The sequence below is a fragment of the Scleropages formosus genome, chromosome 24 (genome assembly GCF_900964775.1).
Source record: "Scleropages formosus chromosome 24, fSclFor1.1, whole genome shotgun sequence".
Taxonomy (NCBI): Eukaryota; Metazoa; Chordata; class Actinopteri; order Osteoglossiformes; family Osteoglossidae; genus Scleropages; species Scleropages formosus.
The window spans coordinates 4,492,574-4,515,974 of NC_041829.1; the positions used below are offsets into that span (position 1 = coordinate 4,492,574).

General features: G+C 43.8%; 1 protein-coding gene across 1 annotated transcript in view; it reads left to right on the plus strand.

Moving 5' to 3' along the window:
- The window catches only part of nav3 (neuron navigator 3), a 156,331-nt gene that overhangs the window by 27,859 nt on the left and 105,071 nt on the right, over positions 1–23,401 (plus strand). Inside the window, exons 2-3 of the mRNA XM_029248669.1 lie at positions 15,496–15,613; positions 16,262–16,314. Of these exons, the coding sequence (XP_029104502.1) occupies positions 15,496–15,613; positions 16,262–16,314 (171 nt within the window). The remainder of the gene's footprint in view (positions 1–15,495; positions 15,614–16,261; positions 16,315–23,401) is intronic.

Here is a 23,401-nt window from a genome sequence, read left to right on the forward strand (position 1 = left end):
ACAGCCCCTCGGCTCACATGCGAGCAGGAAGCTTGACGCCATCGCCCAACATAGAGACGTAAAGTATCTGGGGATTTTCTTCTTCCCAGTGGCGGCAGAGCTGGGATGAGCGCCAGACGCACGCGGGGGGGGGGGGGGGGAGATAATGCAAAACGATGGAGTGCAACACTCCGCCGAGGGTCCCAGCCAGCACGGCGGTTAAGGATCACACTGTACACGTTGAAGGGGAGCTCCAGTTTTCCGGACAGGCCTCCCGGGCTCTGAGGCTGGACTCGGCCTCTGGACGCCGAGAGGCTCTGGGTTTCACGCAGGGCGGTTAACGGCGTCTGTAGCTGTGCCGTTCGCCGCTCCAATAGGTCCCCCTGCTGGCCAGTCCTCTATTGGCACTGTGGTTTATCAGTGTGTCCAGTGCAATGTAACACTGCTTCTTTTTTCTTATTCACTCCAAATACACTCTTTTTTTTTTTTTTGGCCTGGCAATCGTCAACACCGGTACGGTCATTTTCCCCCATTAGTTCATATAAGTTTTGTTGAAATCATTACCAGTGCATAGTGATTTTCAGAGGTCTTGTAGCCCCCTGCTACCTTTGATCATGTGATGTCGTAGTACTGTGTGTTGGTCGGTTTAATTGTTATTGATGTATAATTTGTATTATATGGAAAAGGTTGTGGGTTTTGTATTTTTTTTTTTTTTTTTGTCAGTTTTTTGAATAGCTTTTCTGATATTTGGTTCTTTTTCTGTTATCTGGGCATTAAACTGTTAATGGGAGCCAATCAGTGCAAATGGGAGACGGGGAGGGAGACGAAGTGGCGCGAAGCACTGTTTGAGAAAAGTTTGATAATTGGTTAAGTTATCGTGGTTTATTGAGTTAATAGACTTGACAAAAAAAAAAACGCATCAACAGCGTACAAATCCCATAAGTTTCCATATTAATACAAACTATTATACATCAATAACAATTAAATCAACCAACACACAGCACTACAACATCACATGAACAAATGTAGCTGGGGGCTACATTCTTAATTGGACAAATGAAAAAGCTTGAATGAAAATGACTTTATTACGCAAATATTTTCTCGTTGGCTTCCAGGGTACGGCTTCACTTAGTGGGTTAACATCTACTTTCTAAAATTATAACCCCCTATATATCATCACATTCTGATGTAGTAAGAGTTCTTAATGCCCAAGTTTTGCATGTGAAAGGACTGGAACATTATTAGGTTAAGCATGTATGGATGCTGTACTAATTACAATTTACATTCTTACCTACTAAGCAAACTTACTATAATTTCCTTACTTCAATTTCAATAATGCTTTATATTTTAAAAATGAAGTAGTTCCCTTATAACACCCATTTTTTCTTTTGTTTCTGTTTTTGTTCCAAGACCCTTAGGAAACAATGTGAGGGTTGAGACCATAGGTTTGGGAACCACTCGTATCGAAATGTGTTTTCTGTGCTGCCGTCCTCAAATATTCGCAGTATGAACTTGGACTTTTGAACTGCTGGACTAAGAAGACGAAAACAATTCACGAAATAGATTTGATAAAGCAAATATTCCAGTTAGAATTGCTTTCCGCGTGTGCTCACGTGGCTGCTCCGGAGCTGCGGCTGTTCCGAGATGTCGTGTTCAATAAAGGGAGAGGCGCCTTGTTCGCATCGAATCACGGGTGCTCGGGCCAAGGTGGGTGCCGCGTCCGTGTCGTCGCGACAGCGCTGACTGCTCCATTTACCCCGCCGTCCACTCGAATCACCCGTTTATAGGAGGCCACCTGCTTGCTATCCCCAGGACAGGACTGTTCGCTTGTTCACTTGTCTGTGCGGTAAATCTGGGTTCGAGGGGGGATGCAGGTGCGCAATGAGCAGTACTCAGATGGGAGCGGGCTGTTGGAGCCTTTGTTGCGGTGACATTAACGGTGTACTTATTTACTCTATGTCGATTTCAGTGACCATGCGCCTTCCTCTTAACCGAGAACACCCTTCAGTCACATTCTGGTGACGGCCAAGTGGAACCTGGAGCGCTATTTTATCACTGTACCCTTCTTACCCTTGCGCCCTGTGGGATAGGCTCCAGACCAACATGACTAAATATTATTGTTCTTTATTTAGCTGACACTTGTCCAAGTGACTTGGAGTGCCTATAAATACAACAAAGGCTCTGCAGAGGACCCTTGCGTGGTTACTGTCCAGGACTGTTGCGAGGGCCCCGAGGACATGCTGGATGTCCGATGATGGCGATGAGCAGGTATCGCAGCAAGGAAATGACCGTGAGGCTCCTGAGTACTAAGGATAACCTGTGTCAACATGCGCCACGTTGTCAGGGAAACGTGTACGTTTTCCTGAACGAGATCAGCTCTTGGGGGATGCTAATTGTAGGTTGGATTTTTTTGGTATGTGCAACCAATAGTTTGTTTACAGCAGATACTGTCATGAATGGTAGGGCTCTTGAGTTCATAGGCGATGCCGTGATGAGGCTGACGTTGTTTGAAGCGGTAATGATTTGGCGTGCAGTCCGATGGCTCAAGTGACGGGTGACTCGGCATCCTTTAAGAAAGCTGCAGCCATGGCCAGAAGCAAACGTGATCACGTGTCTCTGCTGGCGTGGTTGTCATGTGGAGCAGCTCTCTCTAGTGGAGATGTGTGGTATCGGTCTGAGCTGTTCTGATAAGTGCTACATTAGGTAAGTAGGTAAACAGACAGGTGAACAGGTAAACGGATGAAAGTATGAGCAGACGGATGAGAGCTTTATTTATCCTGAAGGAAACTGAATGAGGCTACAGCAGCATACATGTAACATTGTGACAGACCCTTGAATCATACTGGAGTAAATACTGCATTTAGACACACGGATGGATGGATGAATGAATGAATGAAAACAGTGTCTCTCACAGTTGAGTACAAGTGCTTCATTAGCTTAGTTTTCCTAAGCTGAACTTCAGCTTTTGAAGTCTACGAACGAGTGATCCGTGAGATTTTATCCTGCCAACAGACTACAATAATTTATAAAAATGGTGAAAGAAGCAACAGATCTATGTTGATTGTTGCAATGATGATAAACAAGAAAATGTGTATTGTCTGCTCAGACTCACCCAGCTCTGGGTGAACAATGGTATTATCATCATCATCATCATCATCATCTCCTTTGCCCCCGCATGGGGCATAAGCTGCCGACAAGAGCTCTCCAGGCATCCCGCTCCTGCGCCAGTCTCTCGAATTGTCTCCAGATGTATCCCATCTCCATGTCTACCTCCATGTCTACCTCTATGTCGCAGCACAAGCTGTTTTTTGGTCGACCTCGATTTCTCTTCCCTTGTAGGTTCCAGGTGAGGGCTTGCCATGTGATGCTGAAAGCAGGTTTTTGAAGGGTGGGGCCGATCAATCTCCAGCGTCTTTGGAGTATTTCGTCCTCCACTGGTTGCTGTTTTGTTTGCTGGCAGCGTTATTTGTTGGTAATGGTTTCAGGCCGGAGAATCCTACTGAGGCAAGTGTTGATGAATGTCTGGATTCTCCTCATGGTTATGGCAGTGGTTTTCCAGGTCTCTGCTCCATAAAGTAGGACAGGCTTCATGATCGTGTTGAAGATCCTGATGTTGGTGGTGTTCAAGTCAGTCGATCTCCATGTGTTTTTCAGTTGGAGGACAGCTGCCCTCGCCTTGCTAATCCGTACTCTGTCAGCGTCCGCTCCATCTTCATATCTGCAATGCTGCCAAGATATGTGAAATTCTCCACCTCTTCTACCATTTGGCTTTCTACTGTGATGGGACTCCTGTTGACAGCGGCATTGATTTTAAAGATCTTGGTCTTTCCCTTGTGGATGTTGAGGCCCAGGCGTGCTGAGTTTTTTGCAACTGTGCTGGTCTTCTCTTGCATCTGTTGTTGGGTATGGGAAAGAAGGGCCAGATCATCCACGAAGTCCAAATCAACCAGCTGCACGCAATGGCACCGAGGTGGGTAATGTTTGGATTGTATATGGAATGAATGAATGTTCAGTAATCCTATGGAGAAGTTCACTTTGGTTGCGGCAGCATAAAATCTACAACATACACATACTGTATGTACATATGTAAAGTAACCAAACGGTGGCACAGTGAGTAGCACTGCTGTCTCACAGTGCCTGGGTGGTATGAGAGGATGTGGGTTCGATCCCTGCTCAGTCTGTGTGGAGTTTGCATGTTCACCCCGGTACTGCAGGGCTTTCCTCTGAGTGCTCTGGTTTCCTCCCACAGTCCAAAGATATGCTGTTCAGGTTCCCCGTAGTGTGTGACACAGAGTGTGTTCCACTGCTGTATGGATGAGTGACCCAGTGTAAGTAGTGTATCTAGCAGTGTACGTCACCTTGGTGAATAAGGTGTGTGGGCTAGTGACACTACGTAGAGTCCATTGGAAGTTGCTTTGGAGAAAAGCGTCTGGTAAGTAACTGAATTGTAATGTACACTGCCTGGCCAAAAAAAAAAAGTCACCACCTGGATTTAACTAATTAAATAGGTAAGAGCCTTCCATTGGGTAATTACTGCAATGTTTTTAATATGTTTCAGCTGGCAACAAATTATTTAATCCTAATTCATGCAGTGAGTAGTTTCTCATTTCTTAAACAACCATGTCGGAAGACATATCCTGTGGTGGTGGAAAAGATGTTACTCTGTTTCAGAAGGGTCGCATTATTGGCCTGCATCAAGCAAAGAAAACAATTAACAAGATTGCTGAAACTACTCAAATTGGGTTAAAAACTGTCCAACGAATTATTAAAATCTGGAAGGATAGTGGTGAACCACCATGTTCGAGGAAGAATGTGGTCGGAAAAAAATCTTGAATGATCGTGATGGGAGAGCACTTAAATGTTTGGTGAAATCAAATGGTAAAACAGTAGAACTCACGGCTATGTTTAATATTGAAAGTAAGAGCATTTCCACACGCACAATGCGAAGAGAACTCAAGGGACTGGGACTAAATAGCTGTATAGCCTTAAGAAGACCACTTATCAGTGAGGCTAATCGGGAGAAAAAAGGCTTCAATTTGCTAGGGAGCATAAAGGTTGGACTCTGGAGCAATGGAAAAAGGTCATGTGGTCTGATGAGTCCAGATTTACCCTGTTCCAGAGTAATGGGCGCATCAGGGTAAGAAGAGAGGCGGATGAAGTGATGCATCCATCTTGCCTAGTGCCTACCGTACGAGCCTGTGGGGGCAGTGTTATGATCTGGGGTTGCTTCAGTTGGTCAGGTCTAGGTTCAGCAACGTTATGTGCCTCAAAAAATGAGGTCAGCTGACTACCTGAATATACCGAATCACAAGATTTTTCTCTCAATGGATTTTTTCTTCCCTAATGGCACGGACATATTCCAAGATGACAGTGCCAGGATTCATCGGGCTCACATTGTAAAAGAGTGGTTCAGGGAACATGAGACATCATTTTCACACATGGATTGGCCACCACGGAGTCCGGACCTTAACCCCACTGAGAATCTTTGGGATGTGCTGGAGAAGACTTTACTCAGCGGTCTGACTCTCTCATCATCAATACAAGATCTTGGCGAGAAATTAATGCAACTCTGGACGAAAATAAATGTTGAATAAGCTTATCGAAACTATGCCACGGCAAATGTGTGCCGTAATCAAAGCAAAAGGCGCTCCAACAAAATATTAGTGTGTGACTTTTTTTTTTTTGGCCGGGCAGTGTATAAATAAGCAACTAGAGTTAGTAGAGAAATAAGCTAACAAGGGAATGAACAGCAATTTAAATGCCAGAAGGAAGTGTAGTGAGGTGGTGCAGGTGGGACTCATAGTGGCTGTATGGAACAGTGGTGTGATTTGACTTTGGTAGTGATGACAAGCAAAGAGGGCTTTGCTGTGTTTCAAACTGTTGTCTGTCGATGATACCCATGATGCCGCTGTCAAAAGTTCATCTTCATGCTTTCTGTGCACCTGTCTCCACCTGCTATGCCTAAGTTGGAATCCGGTGCGTTGCAATCAAAACCGCTGCTTTAAAGCAGAAATGTCTGCGAGTGCCTGTCAGATGTGATCTCCCATGGGAACCTGAGGTGTGTTCCTTGCAGGGATGTTGTGGCAAAGCAGTGTGTCCTGGGAGGACAACAAATAAGAAAGCATTGCTCACTAAAGCACGAAGGTTCTCGGTTCCTGCTCCGATGTGGTAGAACGACCTCCCCCTCTCACTCAGAACTGCTGAATCTCCGCCCACATTTAAAAAGGGTCTGAAAAGTCACCTTCTCCAGACTCGCTATGCCCGTGATCTCTTAAATTCATGTAATGTGTAATGTGTAAATGTTCATGCACCATAACTTTAAGATTGTGCCTGGGTAAACCTTTACGCAGCTGCTCCTGTAAATGTTCATATCTACCTTTAAAAAAAATACTAGGAAGGTGATTGTGAATCGTCGATATTCTGATAGTTTTATGGAACTACTCGTGTGATGAACATTGGAGCATATTGTGGAAAGAAACAAACTGACTCTACTTGGGAGTCAAGTGTCTTCAACTATGTCTCTTTCTCACAATGTGATGCACCAATCGTGTTTTCTATGAGATGTACGTCGCTTTGGAGAAAAGCGTCTGCTAAATTAATAAATGTAAAGGTTGGAGGAACATCCTCCTCTCGCTCTGTGGCTTAATTCTGCGACGTGCCCCGTGCGGTGGGTGAAAGTCCTGCCAAGCAGCGTGTGTCTAGGGTTCCAGGCGACGCTGGCGGTCGGGCAACCTGCCAGTATTGCCCATGTGCCAAGTCCTGAGCGATGATTCACTTTGAGGCGGCTTTGACTCACCTTCCCCGACCGGGTGGCAATGAGGTTCATTTTAATGAGATGCTACCAGGAAGGCTTGCTTAATTGCAGCAAGTGAGGAAGCTCAGCCAGAACATGTCATGAGTCATTTTGGAATGGTACCCCTAACCCACTTTCCTTTTGCTTACCAATAGAAGATGAAATCTGTAGTACAATCCTTCAGCAAAGGACTGATGGATGTCAGGATACTGTCTGAATTGTGTTATTGGATTGTAATGTCAGGACCAGAAAGTGTGCAGGCAAAAATCACCGCAGACCCTTGTAACCCAGGCCATCACGTGTTCCAAGCCCCTCCTTTCTGAAAAGTAATAGAGGACAATTAGGACTCAACAAGGCATAAGAAGAGCCTTTTCCCCTCAAGCAGTGTCCCTTATTAACCTCCGAAGTGCACATTATAATCAAAATACACACAAATGGACATCAAGATTACATTGTTGAAATCGAGCTCCTCAACTGACAGAACACAGCTAACACCTTGTGCTGGTATGTAACCTAAAGCGACTTATTGTAAGTCATCCATTACTTATCTATGTTTAATCCCAACGCAATATCCACTGAGTGGAGGCATGGTGGCGCAAGGGGTTTGGCCGGGTCCTACTCTCAGGTGGGTCTGGGGTGCCTTGGGGTGCCTTGCGACGGACTGGCGTCCCGTCCTGGGTGTGTCCCCTCCTCCTCCGGCCTTGTGCTCTGTGTTGCCGGGTTAGGCTCCGGTTCACCGCGACCCTACTCGGGACAAGCGGTTTCAACCAGTGTGTGCACGCGTGCACAATATCCACTCCTGTTTAATATTACTGAGATACACACATGCACATCTATGTAAATAATTTTACAGTGTTTGCTGTATTTGCTTCATATTTTATACTTACTCTACTTGCCATGTCAAACTCCTTGTATTTGCAGGTGAATTTGGCCACTGAACTGTTACCTTGAGTCTGAATAATTTCGAGGAAGAAGCAGGCGATGCACCTTAATGAGATGGACCTCGGTTGCTCTGAGCTGGCCGCGACAGCCATGACAACTGCTCCCCTGCAGAAAACACGTGGCCTCAGAGTGGCAGTTTTTAATCGCGTAGCCCTCACGCACCTTGTGGGGAACAAGGGCGACTAATGAAGCGCTTGATTGCATAGTGTGCCATTATAATTTATTTGAAGGGCGTATGCATTTTGCAATAGGCTCCAAATTAGAAGGGGGCGGGTGCTGTAGAGTGAAATGTCACCGTGGAGAGTCAGGATGCTCACGGTCGGATGATGACTGGCTGTCCTGTTGGCACGTGACAGCGCTGCATGTGTGCGGTAATGGGGTTCAGTCTCCCAGGTTGCATATTCTTTTTCCAGTTTCTCTTACCAGGCACGAGTGGTTTGCTTTCTGATGACATCTTTCTGGGTGTTTGCCAGGTGTTGTTGAAGACACGTCGGATAGAAGCCTGGGACAGCCAGCTCGGTGGCTCCCAGGGAAGCGGTTTAGGGGCAAACGGTTTCAGGGCCTGAGCCAAACCCATCTCGTCCATCACTTCGTGGTATCATCCTCACAAAGTGGTCAGAGGCAGTGGAACTCAGCAAAGTTGGGGACCTCCGAGAGGAAGCTCTGTCAAAATCATTCTGTTCCACATCTGTTTACTTGGCACTCTTATTCAGAGTGATTTAGAGTACATAGCTGGGACTTCCACTCCACCAGTTTTTACAGCTTAACATTAACTCCGAAGCAATAACAAGATTCTTGCTGGGACTTTTTGGGGGGTCTTGTTATGGAAGTTCAAGTTAAAAGTTTCTGATTTTTGATTTCTACATGAAAGATATTGTGAATGAATTCACATCTGAAAAATACTACCAATTTTCTGTACAAATTTTTGCTGCTGAGTCATGTTACTGATGCTGCTGACATTGTGTACTGTGGACATCACTAGTTTATTAACTTCCCGCATGTATCTGGTTTACAGGCGTTGAAATACTGTTTGTGTCACTGTGACCACCATTGGTTTTTTGTTGGATTTGATACACCACATTTGATAAAGTTTCTTTTCGAGAACTGGTTACCCTCAGATTGAGGGCACTTCCCCGGGTTCACCAGTCCCACCTAACTGTTTTGCATTTATGTCTTCGTGTATTTTTAAGCTGCGTTTTGTCCATCCCTATGCCACCTTGGTATTGTTGTGCCATTGGGTATGACGTTATCACATGTGTTTAAGTAATGTCTTCTGCAACGTTTCGTGGACGAAGGCTTTCCGCCAAAAATATTAACCCTCAAGCATACCACAAAACTTTTTTTTTTTTTTTTTTTTTTTCTTCTCTCCTCATTTGCTCTAAATCTTACATACGCCAGCGGGTTTCGAGTAGCCAAATTCGTCATTTTTTATTACATTACATCTACATATTTAGCGGATGCTTTTCTCCAAAGTGACTCCCACTGAACACTACATAGTGTTATGAGCCCACACACCTTATTCACCAAGGTGACTTATACTGCTAAATACACTACTTACAGTGGGTCACTCATCCGTACATCAGTGGAACACACACACACACACACACACACACACACACACACACACACACACACACTCTGTGTCACTGACACACTAAGGGTGAACCTGAACAGCATGTCTTTGGACTGTGGGAGGAAACCAGAGCACCCGAAGACTTACACTGCTAGGTACACCACTTACAATGGGTCAGTCATCTATACATCAGTAGAGCACACACACTCTGTCACACTCCCACATTTTTAAATCGCTAATTTGAGCTTTTTGTCTCATTGTGCTACGAATTTCCAGTCCAGTTATCTTTGTAGGATGGGTTTATGTTTCTCCAAAGCAACTTAACACTACTAAACTACTTACATTTATTCATTTGGCAGACGCTTTTGTCCAAAGCGACGTACATCTCAGCAATAGTGCAATTTATGCATTACATTAAGAGAAGGAGACATAGCTGCAGACATGAAAGTCTCAAGCAAACCTAGGTTGTTCCCTACCACTTGCTGCACCGAGGTTCGTTGTTCAAGTAGGTGCATAAGACAGACAAATCCTGATACCCACACCAATTTTTAAAATTTTTTTTTTTATTAAATAAGATACACAAATGAGCAGTACAGTACCAGAGTAATGGCTGAATAAAAGTCACTTACAGTGATTTACTCATTTATACCCCTAGATAACTTTTACTGGTGCAATTCCGGGTAAGTACCTTGCTCAAGGGTACTACAGTAATAGGTTGGATTCAGATCAGCCCTTTGACTTCTAAGGCAACAGCTCCAACTACTACGCCACCTGTTACCCCGTTATAAAGCATACAGGGGCTTGAGAAGAGCTGTCGTTTTACTTTGAGAAACCAAGTTGGCATTCAGCAAAAACTTTAGAACATAAAGCATGTAGAATCAGTCTCGAGCATGGGTTGGCTCTTTAAGGTGAAGCGAAAATGACACTTCTTGGACATGGGACCCCTGGAAGAATTGTCCCACGTTGTCTATAATTCAAGAAATTAACCACCAGCATGCTGAATCCAAATATTTAGTGGTTTGATAGTTCTGCCCACTGCCCAGGGATTTGTCTTCAGTTTTCCGTCAAAGGCTGGCCTCGTTGTGATCGAGAGCGGTTGCCTGAAAGTGAATCTCGGCACTGTCGCCAAGATGATCTCTGCAGCCTATTTTTAACTGAATGCCCATCTGCAAAGAGAATCTTTGGGTTTTCCAAGTGGGAAAAGAGCTGGTGTTTCAGACCTAACTGTAAATAAACTTTGTGGTATTTGTGAGGAGGCCAAGGAGACAGTTGAGGGTGGTTGTCATCAAAGGATTGTACAAGGATACCCAATGCACTCTTCTTCAGATGAGATAATGACCGTTTTGGGGAGAAAGTATGTTTGAAGATGCGATGCTGTTCGGTGAGTGGGGTGCAGGTTGGCCATGGAAAACATTTCCAGATGGTTGTAATGAAGACCTCTCTGAGGTCCAACTTGGCTCCTGTCCAGTTAATCTCAGGCTTGCAGTGCAAATGAGTGGGCCACCCTCTGACGGTTGTTTCTTTCTCTTACCCGTGCTGCGTTTATATGAGAACTAAACATTACTCATTCTTTCTGGAGGAGATCTGTATTTATGTTTGAAACTCATCTTGTGCTTTCTCATATATGGTTTTAAATGCATTACGTTATATTAATGACATTGCGTTTCATTGCCAGGGAGGGGGGCAAAACTGCTGAAGTGCTTTAATATGAATCGGTGCAAGTGTCAGTCTCCTGGGAAGTGTGGACAAATCAAATATGAAGGATTGATGGAAGTGAGCCACTTGATACCGTAACACCTTCCTATAGACTGAATGGGAAGACTCAGGTTAGTTTAGGTTTCCTTCCTTGGGTTGATCTAGTAAAAATTCCCAGCTGTGTAAGTTGGTGAAATATTGTAAATTGCTTAATACCAGATTAGGCAACAAAATATTAAACTTGGAAAATGTATGCACTTTTTAATCTGCACATGGAGTAGTTTTGCTTCTGTTTACAGTATTAGCAAATGCTTTTTTTCTAAAGTGGCATAACGATTTTCCTATTAATACAGCAGGGACATTTTTACTGTATGGATTCAGGGTATGTGCCTTGATGAAGGAGGTGGCATTTAAACCTGGATCCACTACACCAACTGTAGCTATTGGGACAAGCTTCTTGGAGAAATCAGATCCAGTCTCTTTCGGTGTTCTTCGACTCTCATGTGGCCAGTTGGAGGGGTGTGGGGTCTGCCGAGGTTGTTTGCAAGATGAACTGAATTTGAGTAAAATGCCTGTTGTATTTTATGAACATGCATGCAGTTATCATGCTTGGCTGCTGAAGTGAAGTCATCAGATTTCCCTCCCCCCCCCATACCGCTCTCATCGTGTTGTTGGTTCACTATAAACAACACGTGTGACCTTTGCCCCCCCCACTGTGTGTTTGTACAGCAGCACAGAAGCAAATGTACTTCTCAAAGCAGTTTAAAGTTCACCTGAATGGTTCAGACCTTAACATGCATGGGGCAGCTGGTGGCATAGTGGTTAGAGCTGCTGCCTCTGGACTTGGAATACCCCAGGTTTGAATCCTGCCTCCTGCTGTAGTACTTACCTTGAATTGCTATATCAAAAATTACCCAGATGTATAAATTACCAAACAAAGTAGCTTGATACTGTAAGTTGCTTTGGAGAAAACGCACACACTCACACTGGCTGAAGCCGCTTGTCCCAAGTGGGGTTGCGGCAAATCGGAGCCTAACCTGGCAACACAGGGAACAAGGCTGGAGGGGAAGGGGACACACCCAGGGTGGGACACCAGTCCATCGCAAGGCACCCCAGGCAGGACTCGAACCCTAGACCTGCCAGACAACAGGATCCGGCTACCTTCGTCGTGCTACCGCACCCCCTGTTTTGGAGAAGAGCATCACCTAAATGAATAAATGTATCTGTGGTACAACAAATTTCAGTATCTCTGTGTATGTGCTTCTGAAACTGTTTTAAAACACCTTTGTAAACTCACCTGACACTATGCTTGTTAAAGCAGTTGGCAGCAGGTTGGCTTCCTCTGACATGAGCCACTGCACCAAGCGAACTCGTGCATCACTGCAGAGCCACAGCTGCGCCCAGACCTCATAGCTGGGAGCTTTCCATCTTCTCTGTGTAAGCAACACCTCCCAGTGGGAATGGGAAGCTACTGCATAGGTCTCCCGGTACCTCCGACAGCCATAGAGGCTGCGGTTTGATCTGACTGTAAAGCAACCCATCTGGTCTCTTCAAGCTGCGCTCCTGCTGGCAAAAAAGCAGACTTGTTTTGGTAGGGGATCACTTTGCAGAATGTGACTGCACACACTGCCATGGGTGGGGGTGCATTGTTTTTAGACTGGCTTATCTTGGTAGGGGAGTGCTTTAGATTTAGTTTTATTGAGGGGTTGTCTTTGGATCGGGACACCCAGAAGACTGACGAGGTGTTTTTGAGGACCGGGGGGGCTTCTGTGAGGATGCTTGGCTGAGCTGCGGGCGCAGAGGGAATTCAGCATTTGTCTTCGAATCACAGAGTGAGTCGCAGCTCTTAGGGGCCGGTGAACCTGTATATCTAAGGAGACCAAAAGATGATACTGCGAAGCATGTTTCTTAGTGAGAAATTAACAGATACCTGTTTTATGAGAAGGAAAATTGCTGGTCGCAGCATGGACTGTACAGCTAAATTGATTAATTGCTGGTGAGAAATTGTGCCGTTACGACAGAGGTGTGATTTGTTCGTTGAGACATGTTGTGCATGTGCTTGTTTGGTTTAGTGAAATATGAGATTATGTTTGTATTCTTGCTTTGATGGGAAGGTAAATTGAAGGTTGTATTAAGGAGTTGTATTGAAAGCATTGTTTCACTCTTATTTAATTTTGAAGAAATGGTAAACATACTGTGGGAAATGTCTTCCAACTCTTAACGCCTGTAGTCCGTTTACATTTATTTACCTAATACTTAAAAATAAATAAAAATTAAAAAAAAAACATTGATACTTGCAATGTTAGGCTTTTTAAAGCAGTTTTCTCCTTTTTGGGTAATTTTCACTGTGTTGCTTTGCTCAAGTGTTCTGCAGTACGACATGGGTTTCCAACCTGGTCCTTTGAGTGCAAGGCAGTAGTTCTCTTCACTACGCCGTCTGCTGCCCCTTTCTCCGATTCCTTGGTCAAGATGCATATTTGGACAGCTTCTCACCTACCAGCAGCTGTATGTAGCATAGATTCAAAGTGACAGTCTAATGCACATTTCTTCTCTTGTTTGTGTTCACTAGAATATAAATATTCATATTAATGCATATTACTGGTTGTTGGCGCGAACACCGCTCCACTGCTTGTGAGACTACAGTAACGTTAAAAAAAATTTTATTCAACCAAACAATTAAAACAGTTCCAGAAAAAGAGCAGAGGAAAGGATACAGAAACAATGAGACTATTGTCTCACTTCTGTTAGTTTTTGAAGTGATGCCCCCCTCCCCTTTCAGCTTAGTTGTTTCAAAGAATTTGCCTGCCTTCTGTGTGTGTGAGTGTGTGAGAATACTACCCTACCCGTAACACCTTGGCATAGCCCCTCTCAGCATTGCTTTTGTAGTAGTTTTAATAACTGGATCAGGCTTTCGAATAGGACTCGACGCCACGCTGATGGGAAGCGCTGGAGTCCTCTGTCGCCCCCTACAGGAGTGGCCAAGGTCGTCAACTCTTCCTGGGGCAACCCATCTTTCCTGTCAAGGGGACGGTGATTAATCTTTACTTCGTGGGGATAAAAATTATTCTGTTGCCCCTCTTGCTTTGTTGTGGCAGCCTTTATAACATCTGCTGTACATGATGCATATTTTCAGCCGTGACACATGCGCGGGAAACTGTTGAGGAATTGACGGTACCGTGGTTTCGGAGCACGTTCCGGCACACTGAGTTGGGCCTGTAGCTAAGGAGGACATTGTTGCTTCTAAATTCTCCTTGGTACATGGATAAAACCACAAGACATGATCCTTTGAAGGCCTACAGATAGCTTTATTCCACTCAGCGGAGGGAAAGTGCTGCAATAGTTTAGTGTTAGAGGTGAATGAGCGGTGATGGAGGCGGGGGTCTCTATAATAAAAGAAAAGTGGGATTAGGGGGAATAAGTGGTTGAGTGCCAGAGCCCCTTGTGTTCAAGACCCCTTTGGTAAGTATTCCTTTGTAAACATCTGTCCTGTGGAGAAATTCTTTCCCTGAAGTAGCTTGCGCTAAGCTGCTGTCAAGTGCACCATGCTTACGCCAGACCGGTCGGCTAAAATTAACAAACCAACCCGGGGACCAGCAGGGGGCCACCGCATTGTCAAAGAAGAAAATCCGTCCCGCCTTCTTCCTGCGCGGGAAATGAAAAGCCAGCGGTTGCACTTTCGGATTAGCGGTGTGTTAAAAAGGGAATGAGCTTTGAACGGGGGTTTCCGGAATCTGTAAGAGGCCCCGGTGTGGACCCCTGAGGCACGCCTTTGCCAAATCCTTCAATGGCCCAGGCCGGGGCACGGTGGAAATGCACAAGCCTGCCTCTGAAGTGGGCATCAGAAAGAGCCCCAACATGACGGTGCTCTATGGCTCAGTGAAGGCCTTAAGTTTCAATGACCTGGTGGGCCAGGAAGCAGCTTTTGCTCATTAGAGGGCTCAAAGGGAATTTGACCCACGTGGACGTACGGGTACCCCTGAAAGACACAAATCAACTATTTACTAATCGCTGTTTCAGGAGAAAAAAAATTTTACATCAGAGGGGAAAGTTTAGTTACTAGGTTTGAGTTGCAAATTTCGACCCCTTGAAACGTATTCCAAGCAGGTGGTTTTTCTTGTGTTTCTTAGGAATGCAAGTTTTAACTTTTCCAGTCTAGTATACATTAGCCAGTTATTTTTTTAATTTATTCTTATTTTATGCAGTTTATATTAATTCTTTCGTTAAATATAGATGAATCATGTTCATCACTTGGTTATAGCGTGACTATTTGCTATTTATTTTTGAATGTGCTTCCTTGGTTCATGCTCTATTATACGGGCAGAGGCCCTTGGGGGAAGGGCCATATCAATTTGTAAGAGTGGTACTTTTCCACCAAAGAAACTTGTGTTTCTGTGGTTAAACACTACTGTAAATAATGCTTTGGACAGGAAAACTAATGCTCTGCAGCCAAAAATACATGTGACTAGAGATTGCAGTCTTTTTTTGAACCTATTTTTTTTGTCTTCCATTGCAGATCTACACTGACTGGGCCAACCACTACCTGGCCAAGTCAGGCTGCCCACGCCTCATCAAGGACCTAACACAGGACATTGCTGATGGTGTTCTGCTTGCAGAAATAATCCAGATCATAGGTGAGAACACCAGTTGACATGGACATGGAGACCCATCTGCGTCGCATGTGCACATAATTGAACACGCCCGAGTCGATGGGCATGAGAATCACACTTGCGTACACATCGCACCCAAACCCCTGGGTTGACACGGACATAGATAAGTGGACGTATGGATGATTGCTGTGTGACACATACATAAGTGTAAAACACTTATACACGTTCGAAAACCCCCGAGAAACCCTCTCCAAAACGTCAAAGGCTGCGTAAAGATGTGCAGAGGTCTTACATCCCACAATGCACCTGAATGCTTTAAACCCAAAGTGGAGAAGTTCTGGCTCATTCTTGAGGAATGCACACTCGGAGCACTGCAGCACACTTTTAAACTGCATGTGTCTCCCATGTGTGCTCTTCAACATGCCTGCAGTGGCTGCTGGTGTTATTCCTCCCCCTTTCCGACATGAAACGCAGCCCTTAGACAGACAATGGCCACAGATCTGGTGCTGGCGAGGATTTGGCAGCAGATGAGGAGTTAGTGCGAGGTCTGCTCCCTCCCCCTAGCTTGACTTGCAAGGGCGGTCCTGCTCCGCAGAAGCTCTGCTTGGGCCTGCCTCCTCAGACCGTAAGGGTCTGCCCAATGGACGCTCATGCTGTGCCCTTTTCTTTCAGCTAATGAGAAGGTGGAGGACATCAATGGGTGCCCCAGGAGTCAGTCTCAGATGGTGAGTGTGCAGTTCTACACCTTCTCACCAAAGATGCTAATAATAAGTGTAATAAGCAATGACTAATTCGAAGTCTAACGCTGCGATGACTGTTCAGGACTACCGTGCTCCTCTGAGTTGAATGTATGATCACTTTAGAAATACTTATTCTGAAATTGCCGAATGGGTAAATCTTTGTAAGCAGCTTAACATTGTCACGTCAGCTAAATATTTTAATATAAGTGCAGACAGATGGATACTTTATTGATCCTGCAGAAAATGGCACAGAGCTGCTGTGTCCCACATAAAACAGTCGTGCCATTGAAATATCCCTAATGTACATTTATACATTAAATCTTTTTTCTTCCAAGACAATTAGTAATTAACCAATTTCTAGAGCTTGATCAAGTACTACAGATGGAGGTGGGATTCAGTCATGTGGCCCAAGTCCAGAAGAGGCAGCTCTAATCACTCTGCTGCCTGTGCTGCTGTCTTAAAACGTGAGTGTGTGTTAATAGTAAACAAAAAAGCTGCCCGGCAGCTAGACCGGATCAGTCTGCAGGGTGTAAGAGCAGGACATAATTTACCTCCATCGCAATTTTTTATATTCCGTTAGTGAACTGGCAGGTGCAAAGAGTGATGCTGTAAGTGCACACCAAGCACTGAGTGAGCGTCGTGTGCAGGACGGGAACAGCAGCGTCCTCTAAGGCCATACGTGTAAAGAGAGGAGGAGTCCAAATGCACTCGATGAGAAGCACTCCTGCAGGCTTTGTAATTGAACTCGAGGCTCAAAATGCGTTTCAGCGATGCTCTTCCGCAAGATAAACAGAGCTGATGATGGGCCTTGTATGCGTTGCCAGGTAATGGAGTCGCCACTCCAAATTTGTCCGATCTCTGGCTCACAGCATGCTGCGGTTTGAGATAAACGATCCCTAACCTCACTGCTTGGATCTGCCTGCGGAAGTATTTGTTTTTTTTTTTTTTTTTTTGCCGATTCAACTTCTTTCCTTTCTAACTGCTGTAATTAAAAGGGACTTAGCAGTTGTTTTATGGCATGGGCTTTGATGCCAAGTGCATTGCTCCCATATCTCAGAGGGGAGCTTTTCGAAGCCAGACTTCTCTCAGGACAGAGTGGTGGGTCTCACTTTTGGCCACAGCCCAGAGAGTATAAATAGGAGCCCGTCTCTTACAGTGTGACTGAGCTGCGGGTCACCAAGGGCATTCCCAAACACTGGCTAGGCACGTGACAAAGGCCACCACCCCTTTTTTCTGTTTTTTTCGCAAAACGTGCTTTTTTTCATCTCTTGCAGTGTTGTTGGCTGTGGAGGGGTTTCTCCTTTTTGTTTCAAAGTGCCTAATGTGCGTTTATTTATTTACTTGACACTTTTCTTCAAAGCAACTTACAATGTTGAGCCATTTAGTGTCATTTATCATTTATACAGCTGGGTAATTCTTACTGGAATAATCGGGTAAAAATTGAATTGCTGGATTCCAGAGCTTTAGTCGCTACACCGCCTGCTGTCCGCCCTATCGCCGTTGAGGTGATGGTGGCCCGTTTGCTGAGAAGGACTGCAGTGGTGAATCCTTTTGACTTTCTCATGTTTATCGCAGTTTCTTGCAACGTTTGGACAGCGGCTTGGCACTGCTGAAGTAACTGCGGTTTTGTTTTTTGGCTGGTGGCTGAGCGGGCTGTTACGCGAAAGAATACCCCACGCCGCACTGTATTTACAGATATTATTCCACCTACAATTTTTTTTTTAGAACTTGAAGAATGACAAATGCATGTTACAGTTTAATGCTTTTTCTATTAAAAATTTGTATCAAGAGGAAAAAGCCTCTAGAAAATCTTCAGAGCATTAAGTAATTTTTCACTGCCGTGTACTGGCTCACGCTACAGGCATTGGTTACAAATATTCAAAGATCTGTATTTTACTGTTCATTTAATTTAAATGTCATATTATTCACAGTTCTATTATGTGAAATGTCTATCTGTTGGAAAGCAATAGCCTCTTGGGTTTCTGTGTGTAGCTGTTAGTAAAATGCACTGATATCAAGTAGGAAGAGTACAGGAGTGTTTGACCATCTAAATATAATAAGGGATTAAGCTTTTGTTGACTATAGTTAATAAAGCTGAAAATGGCCTGAAACTGACATATAATTATGAATCAGTCAGCAGTAATGAGTGGAAGGTGGGGAGATTTTTTTTCCCCATCCCTTTAAACAATTTTTGCTGATTGTGTATTTGAAATTGTTAGTCCAATATACTGATATCCAGCGTGTCCCCTGCCAAAAAAAACAAAATTACTAGGAAGGTGATCAGGAATTGTGGATATGGTTTCATGCAGCAACTCGTGTGATGAATATCTGTGCATATGGTGGAAAGAAACAAACTGCACTTAAGAATCACATGTGCATATCTATGTCTCTCTTTCTGCTAATGTGATGCACACACTGTATTTCCACTGACATGTACGTCGCTTTGGAGAAAAGCGTCGGCTAAATGAATACATGTAAATGTATTCAAGGTTCCCACATCATGACACTACATCAATGAAGCAGTTTTTGATCGGTGGATGGAAGTGTTAACAAATTTCCTTATTAAAGTTTCCTGTGAAGTTCTTTATGAGAGCTAAACTGTGTGAACATTCAGAACAAAAATTCAGCAAAATGCTTATCTGCTTCGTTTGCATCTTGGTTAGTGAAACATGAGGCCAGTGAACTGCAGGCTACTTCATAGAAATCACAGGGGTTTGTATGTGCTGGACTTTGCAGAGCTCCAACCTGAGTTTTTGGTGTGTTAGTCTGGAACTATACCCAGGACACGGCATCATGTGGGGAACATCTGTGGTCGACTTGCATGGCAGATTGGCTGATACGTGGACAACGCTCCGTATCCCATCCGCCATAATGGGCTGCACAGCAAATCAATATCAGCCAAGCTGCTAAGTGTGAAGCCTCTGATTGTAGCAGTTTGTTAATAAATTGTAGCATCTGTGGTAAAACATAACGGGTACAACAGTGGCTTAGGAGATCATTGCCAGGTGGGAGGAAGCAAGGTGTATGTCGCTTGACAACTGTGTTGCTTCACTGAAAACTGTTGATTTAGGTGAAATAAAATGGAGGGAAATGATAAAATAAAAATGGAGGTAAAAAGTTTTATTTTGCATTTAGAACTAAGTCATGTCTACATGTCCTCTTAGCAAAGGTTGAGTCTGTCCCTCTTGAGGACGTACATGTCTCTCCTTTGATTATTTCAAAACCATGTGGTCATTAGTCTGGACTCCATCTCTCAACTGAATCTAGTCCGAACCCGCTACTCCCTTCAGCCTTGAACCACATGACTCGCGACACATCTTTGTGGAGGCTGGCTGGTGGTAGGCACACTTTGATGTATATGAATTTACCACGGTATTACAAGCAGAGAGGAAAAGCTCAGTGTTCATTCCAGGCATGGCTCTTCCTACACATTTCCTGCTTGTAAAGGCCCTTTGAAAGAATGTTTCCTGTTGAGGAAAGGCTCTGTAGGGTACTGTAACCTTGAGTGTGATTCCACCCCCTGAGGAGGACTCAAGTTTGGGAATGTCTACTTTGCATTCTATAAATATGTGTAGTTGAGTACTTCGCCGTTCCTTCTCGAACCCTCTGAGCTGCGTGTTGTTTTTCTCATTCTCTTTCCTCCCTGAAAGAGTTTGACTTGGGCTTCCTCCTATTCACCCAACACCCAGGTGTTGAGACTTAAGGGGTGTCGTCAATACATCCATCAATGGCAGAGACTGTGTTTTGGCCATTACCGGGTGATGGTAACAGCCTCGGGGACAGTAAAAGTTGGTATTAATGGCTCATGTGAGCCCTCTGGAGAAGATTTGTGAACTTTTACTTGCTCTCCTGAATGATCTTAGATGGAGCAATGACTCATGTCAGCCCCATCCTGAACCATCACTTTGGAGCCACTCTGGAGCTGGCTGTCGGTACCCATGATTAGAGCTGCTGCTTTCATTGGAATGAAAGAGGTTTGAATCCCACCTCTTACTGTAGTACCCTTGATCAAGGTAAATACCCTGAACTGATGCATTGAAAATTACTAAGCTGTATAAATGGGTAAATCATTGTAAGTGGCTTAATATTGTACATCGTTTTTGAGAAGTGTCAACCAAATAAATACAAAGGCAGATTATAATTGAGTTCTTTACCACAACAAACAAAATGAAAGGAGTCCAGCATGACACCCTCGGAGTTGTGTGTCTTTGTATAGTTTCTTTAACCACAGAAATGTGCACGCTTCATTTGTCATTTCCCCTTAGAACAAATAACTACAGCCCTCATTGCATCTCCCAAATACATTTGTCAAAGGTACAATTCAAGGACATTTCAGCATTGGAATGTTTTGTGGCTAAATTGACATTAGAATTGAGGTACACGTGCACAGAGAGTCAACTGTCACTTTAATATAGTAAAATAAACTAGCAGTGTATAACTGGCAAAGTCCTTTGTATGATTTTCTCAGCTTGTTGTAACTGTCCTCAAGCACAAACGTAGAAGGCTTAATTTGGAAAGTTAACAACAAATATTAGTGCTTTTGGCAGCACTGTTAGACCACTAATAATAAACTTTAATTATGTGTGCATATTTTCAGTTATTGTATTATTACCAGCTGCTATCATCAGCAGTCACCCCCAAGGTTTTTTTGCTCAAATGTAGCCACATGGCTGCATCCAAGCTCAACCTTCCTTATTTATTAACTTACTTACACATGCATGTTTTCTGGTTCTGTGCTTCACGTTGAAGCACACTTTTGATATCAGTTGAGATTAGTAGACATAATATAGTAGCCTAGTCAAACATGTCCCTATTGACAAGGTGGAGCTCATAACGTAGCTCTTGTGTTTGGGGAATTGCTTTGGGTTCAGGCAGTTGATCACTGGGTCCGGATCACAATGCACACGTGAGTCCGTGCTGCACTGGGACCTTTGGCCAAGCTCAGCTGTTCCTGGTTTGAATGTAGAAGCCCACTGTCAAGCCGTCAGCGTTTGGACTTCAAAGATCTGCTGTGGCTGACTGAGGCTGGAAAGGAACTATTAAAGCTTGTTTCTGCAATAAAGCATCTTCTAAAGATGCATAGCTGAAATATAAATAATTTGGTTACTAATTAGACTTGAATGGCCACAAAAATTTATGAGCAGTCAGAGCACTTGCATCTGCTCGCCGTTCACCCTCCTCATTTGGGTGCCACTTTGCACGGCATCCTGGGCAGGCTGATGGTATGCGGTAAGTCTGGTTCTTGAATGGCCAGATGACAAACTTGGACACAGGATGAGGTGAATCAAAAGAAGTGCCTTTATTATTGTGGAACCTAAAAGGAGGAATATTCATGAGGGATAATCATAAAATGAAGGGTGAATATGGTGTAGGCAGAGAAAGAAGAGCTGAAATTTTGGGTGAAAACTGAGCACAGTAGGTGTTGAAAAGGGGGCAGCAGCTGGCGGAGTGGCCGGAGCTGCTGACTTTTACTTGAAAGACCCGGGTTCGAATTCAACCTGCTGCTGTAAGTACTCCTGTGAAAGGTCCTTACCCTAAGTTGCTTGAGTGAAAATACTGTATAAATGGGTAAAATTAGTGTAAGTAGCTGAACAGTGTATGTGAGTCTGGCAAATGGTCTCAGTTAAATGAATAAATGTAAACATAAATGGTGGGTGTGGGTCTCTGTCCACTCATACAGCACAGAGTTACATACAGGGGTTAAATGAATGATGTTTACCAGCTGTGTTATAATTGTGCACTGGTGATTTTGACGATGTGGTCCTCCACCAGTGCTGCCACAGGCAGTTTGCCACGGAGTGTTTGGAGTAAACCAAAGCACCCTGCAAGCATCACACTGATACTGCACTGTGCAGTGGAAATATTGGACAAAGCAGTGTTGAGCGGTGTTGTGGACCTCATCAGATGCCTCCTCATGCAGAATTTGATAGGTTTGACTTCCAGTGCATTTTAACTTCAATTTTTAACTTTGTCCATTTTAATAAAATGCACTCCAGAAGTCAAGTACTTCATTTTTCTCCATGTATTTCTAAAATACATCGAATAGTAATCTACACCTTATAATGGAAACTCTAGTTGTGTATGGGATAATCTAGGTTTGTTGTTGAATGGAGTTTATTTGCTCAAGTCTTATAATCAAAGAAATTCTTTGGTTTTCTTTTATTGTCTTCTAAATGTTTAAAAAGTTTTGCATGTTAGTGGCTTAAGATCAAAGTTATTTTCCACCTTTTGAATAAACCAGATTTCCTTTATCATATTTTTCCTTCGACTCAGTATTAAGCTACTTAGAATTATTTTCATATTTATTCAGCTGGGTAATTTTTACCGCAGCAATTTTTGGGTAAGTATCTTGCTCGAGGGTATTCTAGCCGGAGGTAACTTGAACCTGTGACCTTTGGGTCCAAAGACAGCAGTTCTATCCACTACACCACCAGCCGCTCGTTTTGTCTTTACAAATTACTTTTAATTATGTTTATCAGATGTGGAAAATGCCCTTCCTACTGTAATCTACATTTTACTAATGACTAATTTGAATTTTGTCAAAACCATTTAACCCACACTGTAGAAACTGAAACCACTTTACCAAAGTTGGGACTGATTAAAAGTGCTACAGTCCTATAACTGGCTATAATGAAATAATTCGGCTCATACGGTTTTTCAGTAATTTTCATGACTGTTGATGTAATCGTGGTTTTATACAAAGTCTAAATAACAGTTTAGGCAAATGACACTTGTTTCTCATATGGCTATTAAGTGATGGCGCGTCATTCACTTCTTTAATAGTCTTCTGTACGTTTTTGTGGTTCTGAATGGGTGGCAAGGTGCTTAAGGACACACTTCCAACAGTTCAGCTCCTGCTTCACATTTAAGTTTCTCTGCTTGATTTTCTCCGCTAAAAAATACAGCTGCTGAAGTCACAAAATGATGCATTTTGGATAAAAAGAAATCAGTTTAAAAATTATTACATGTTGCATACTTCATGCATAAACCCTGATATTCCAACCCTTGGTGTAATGTGTTTTAATAGCAGAAATCAAAAACTTGGGAACACAAGTATACAGTAGGCCTTATG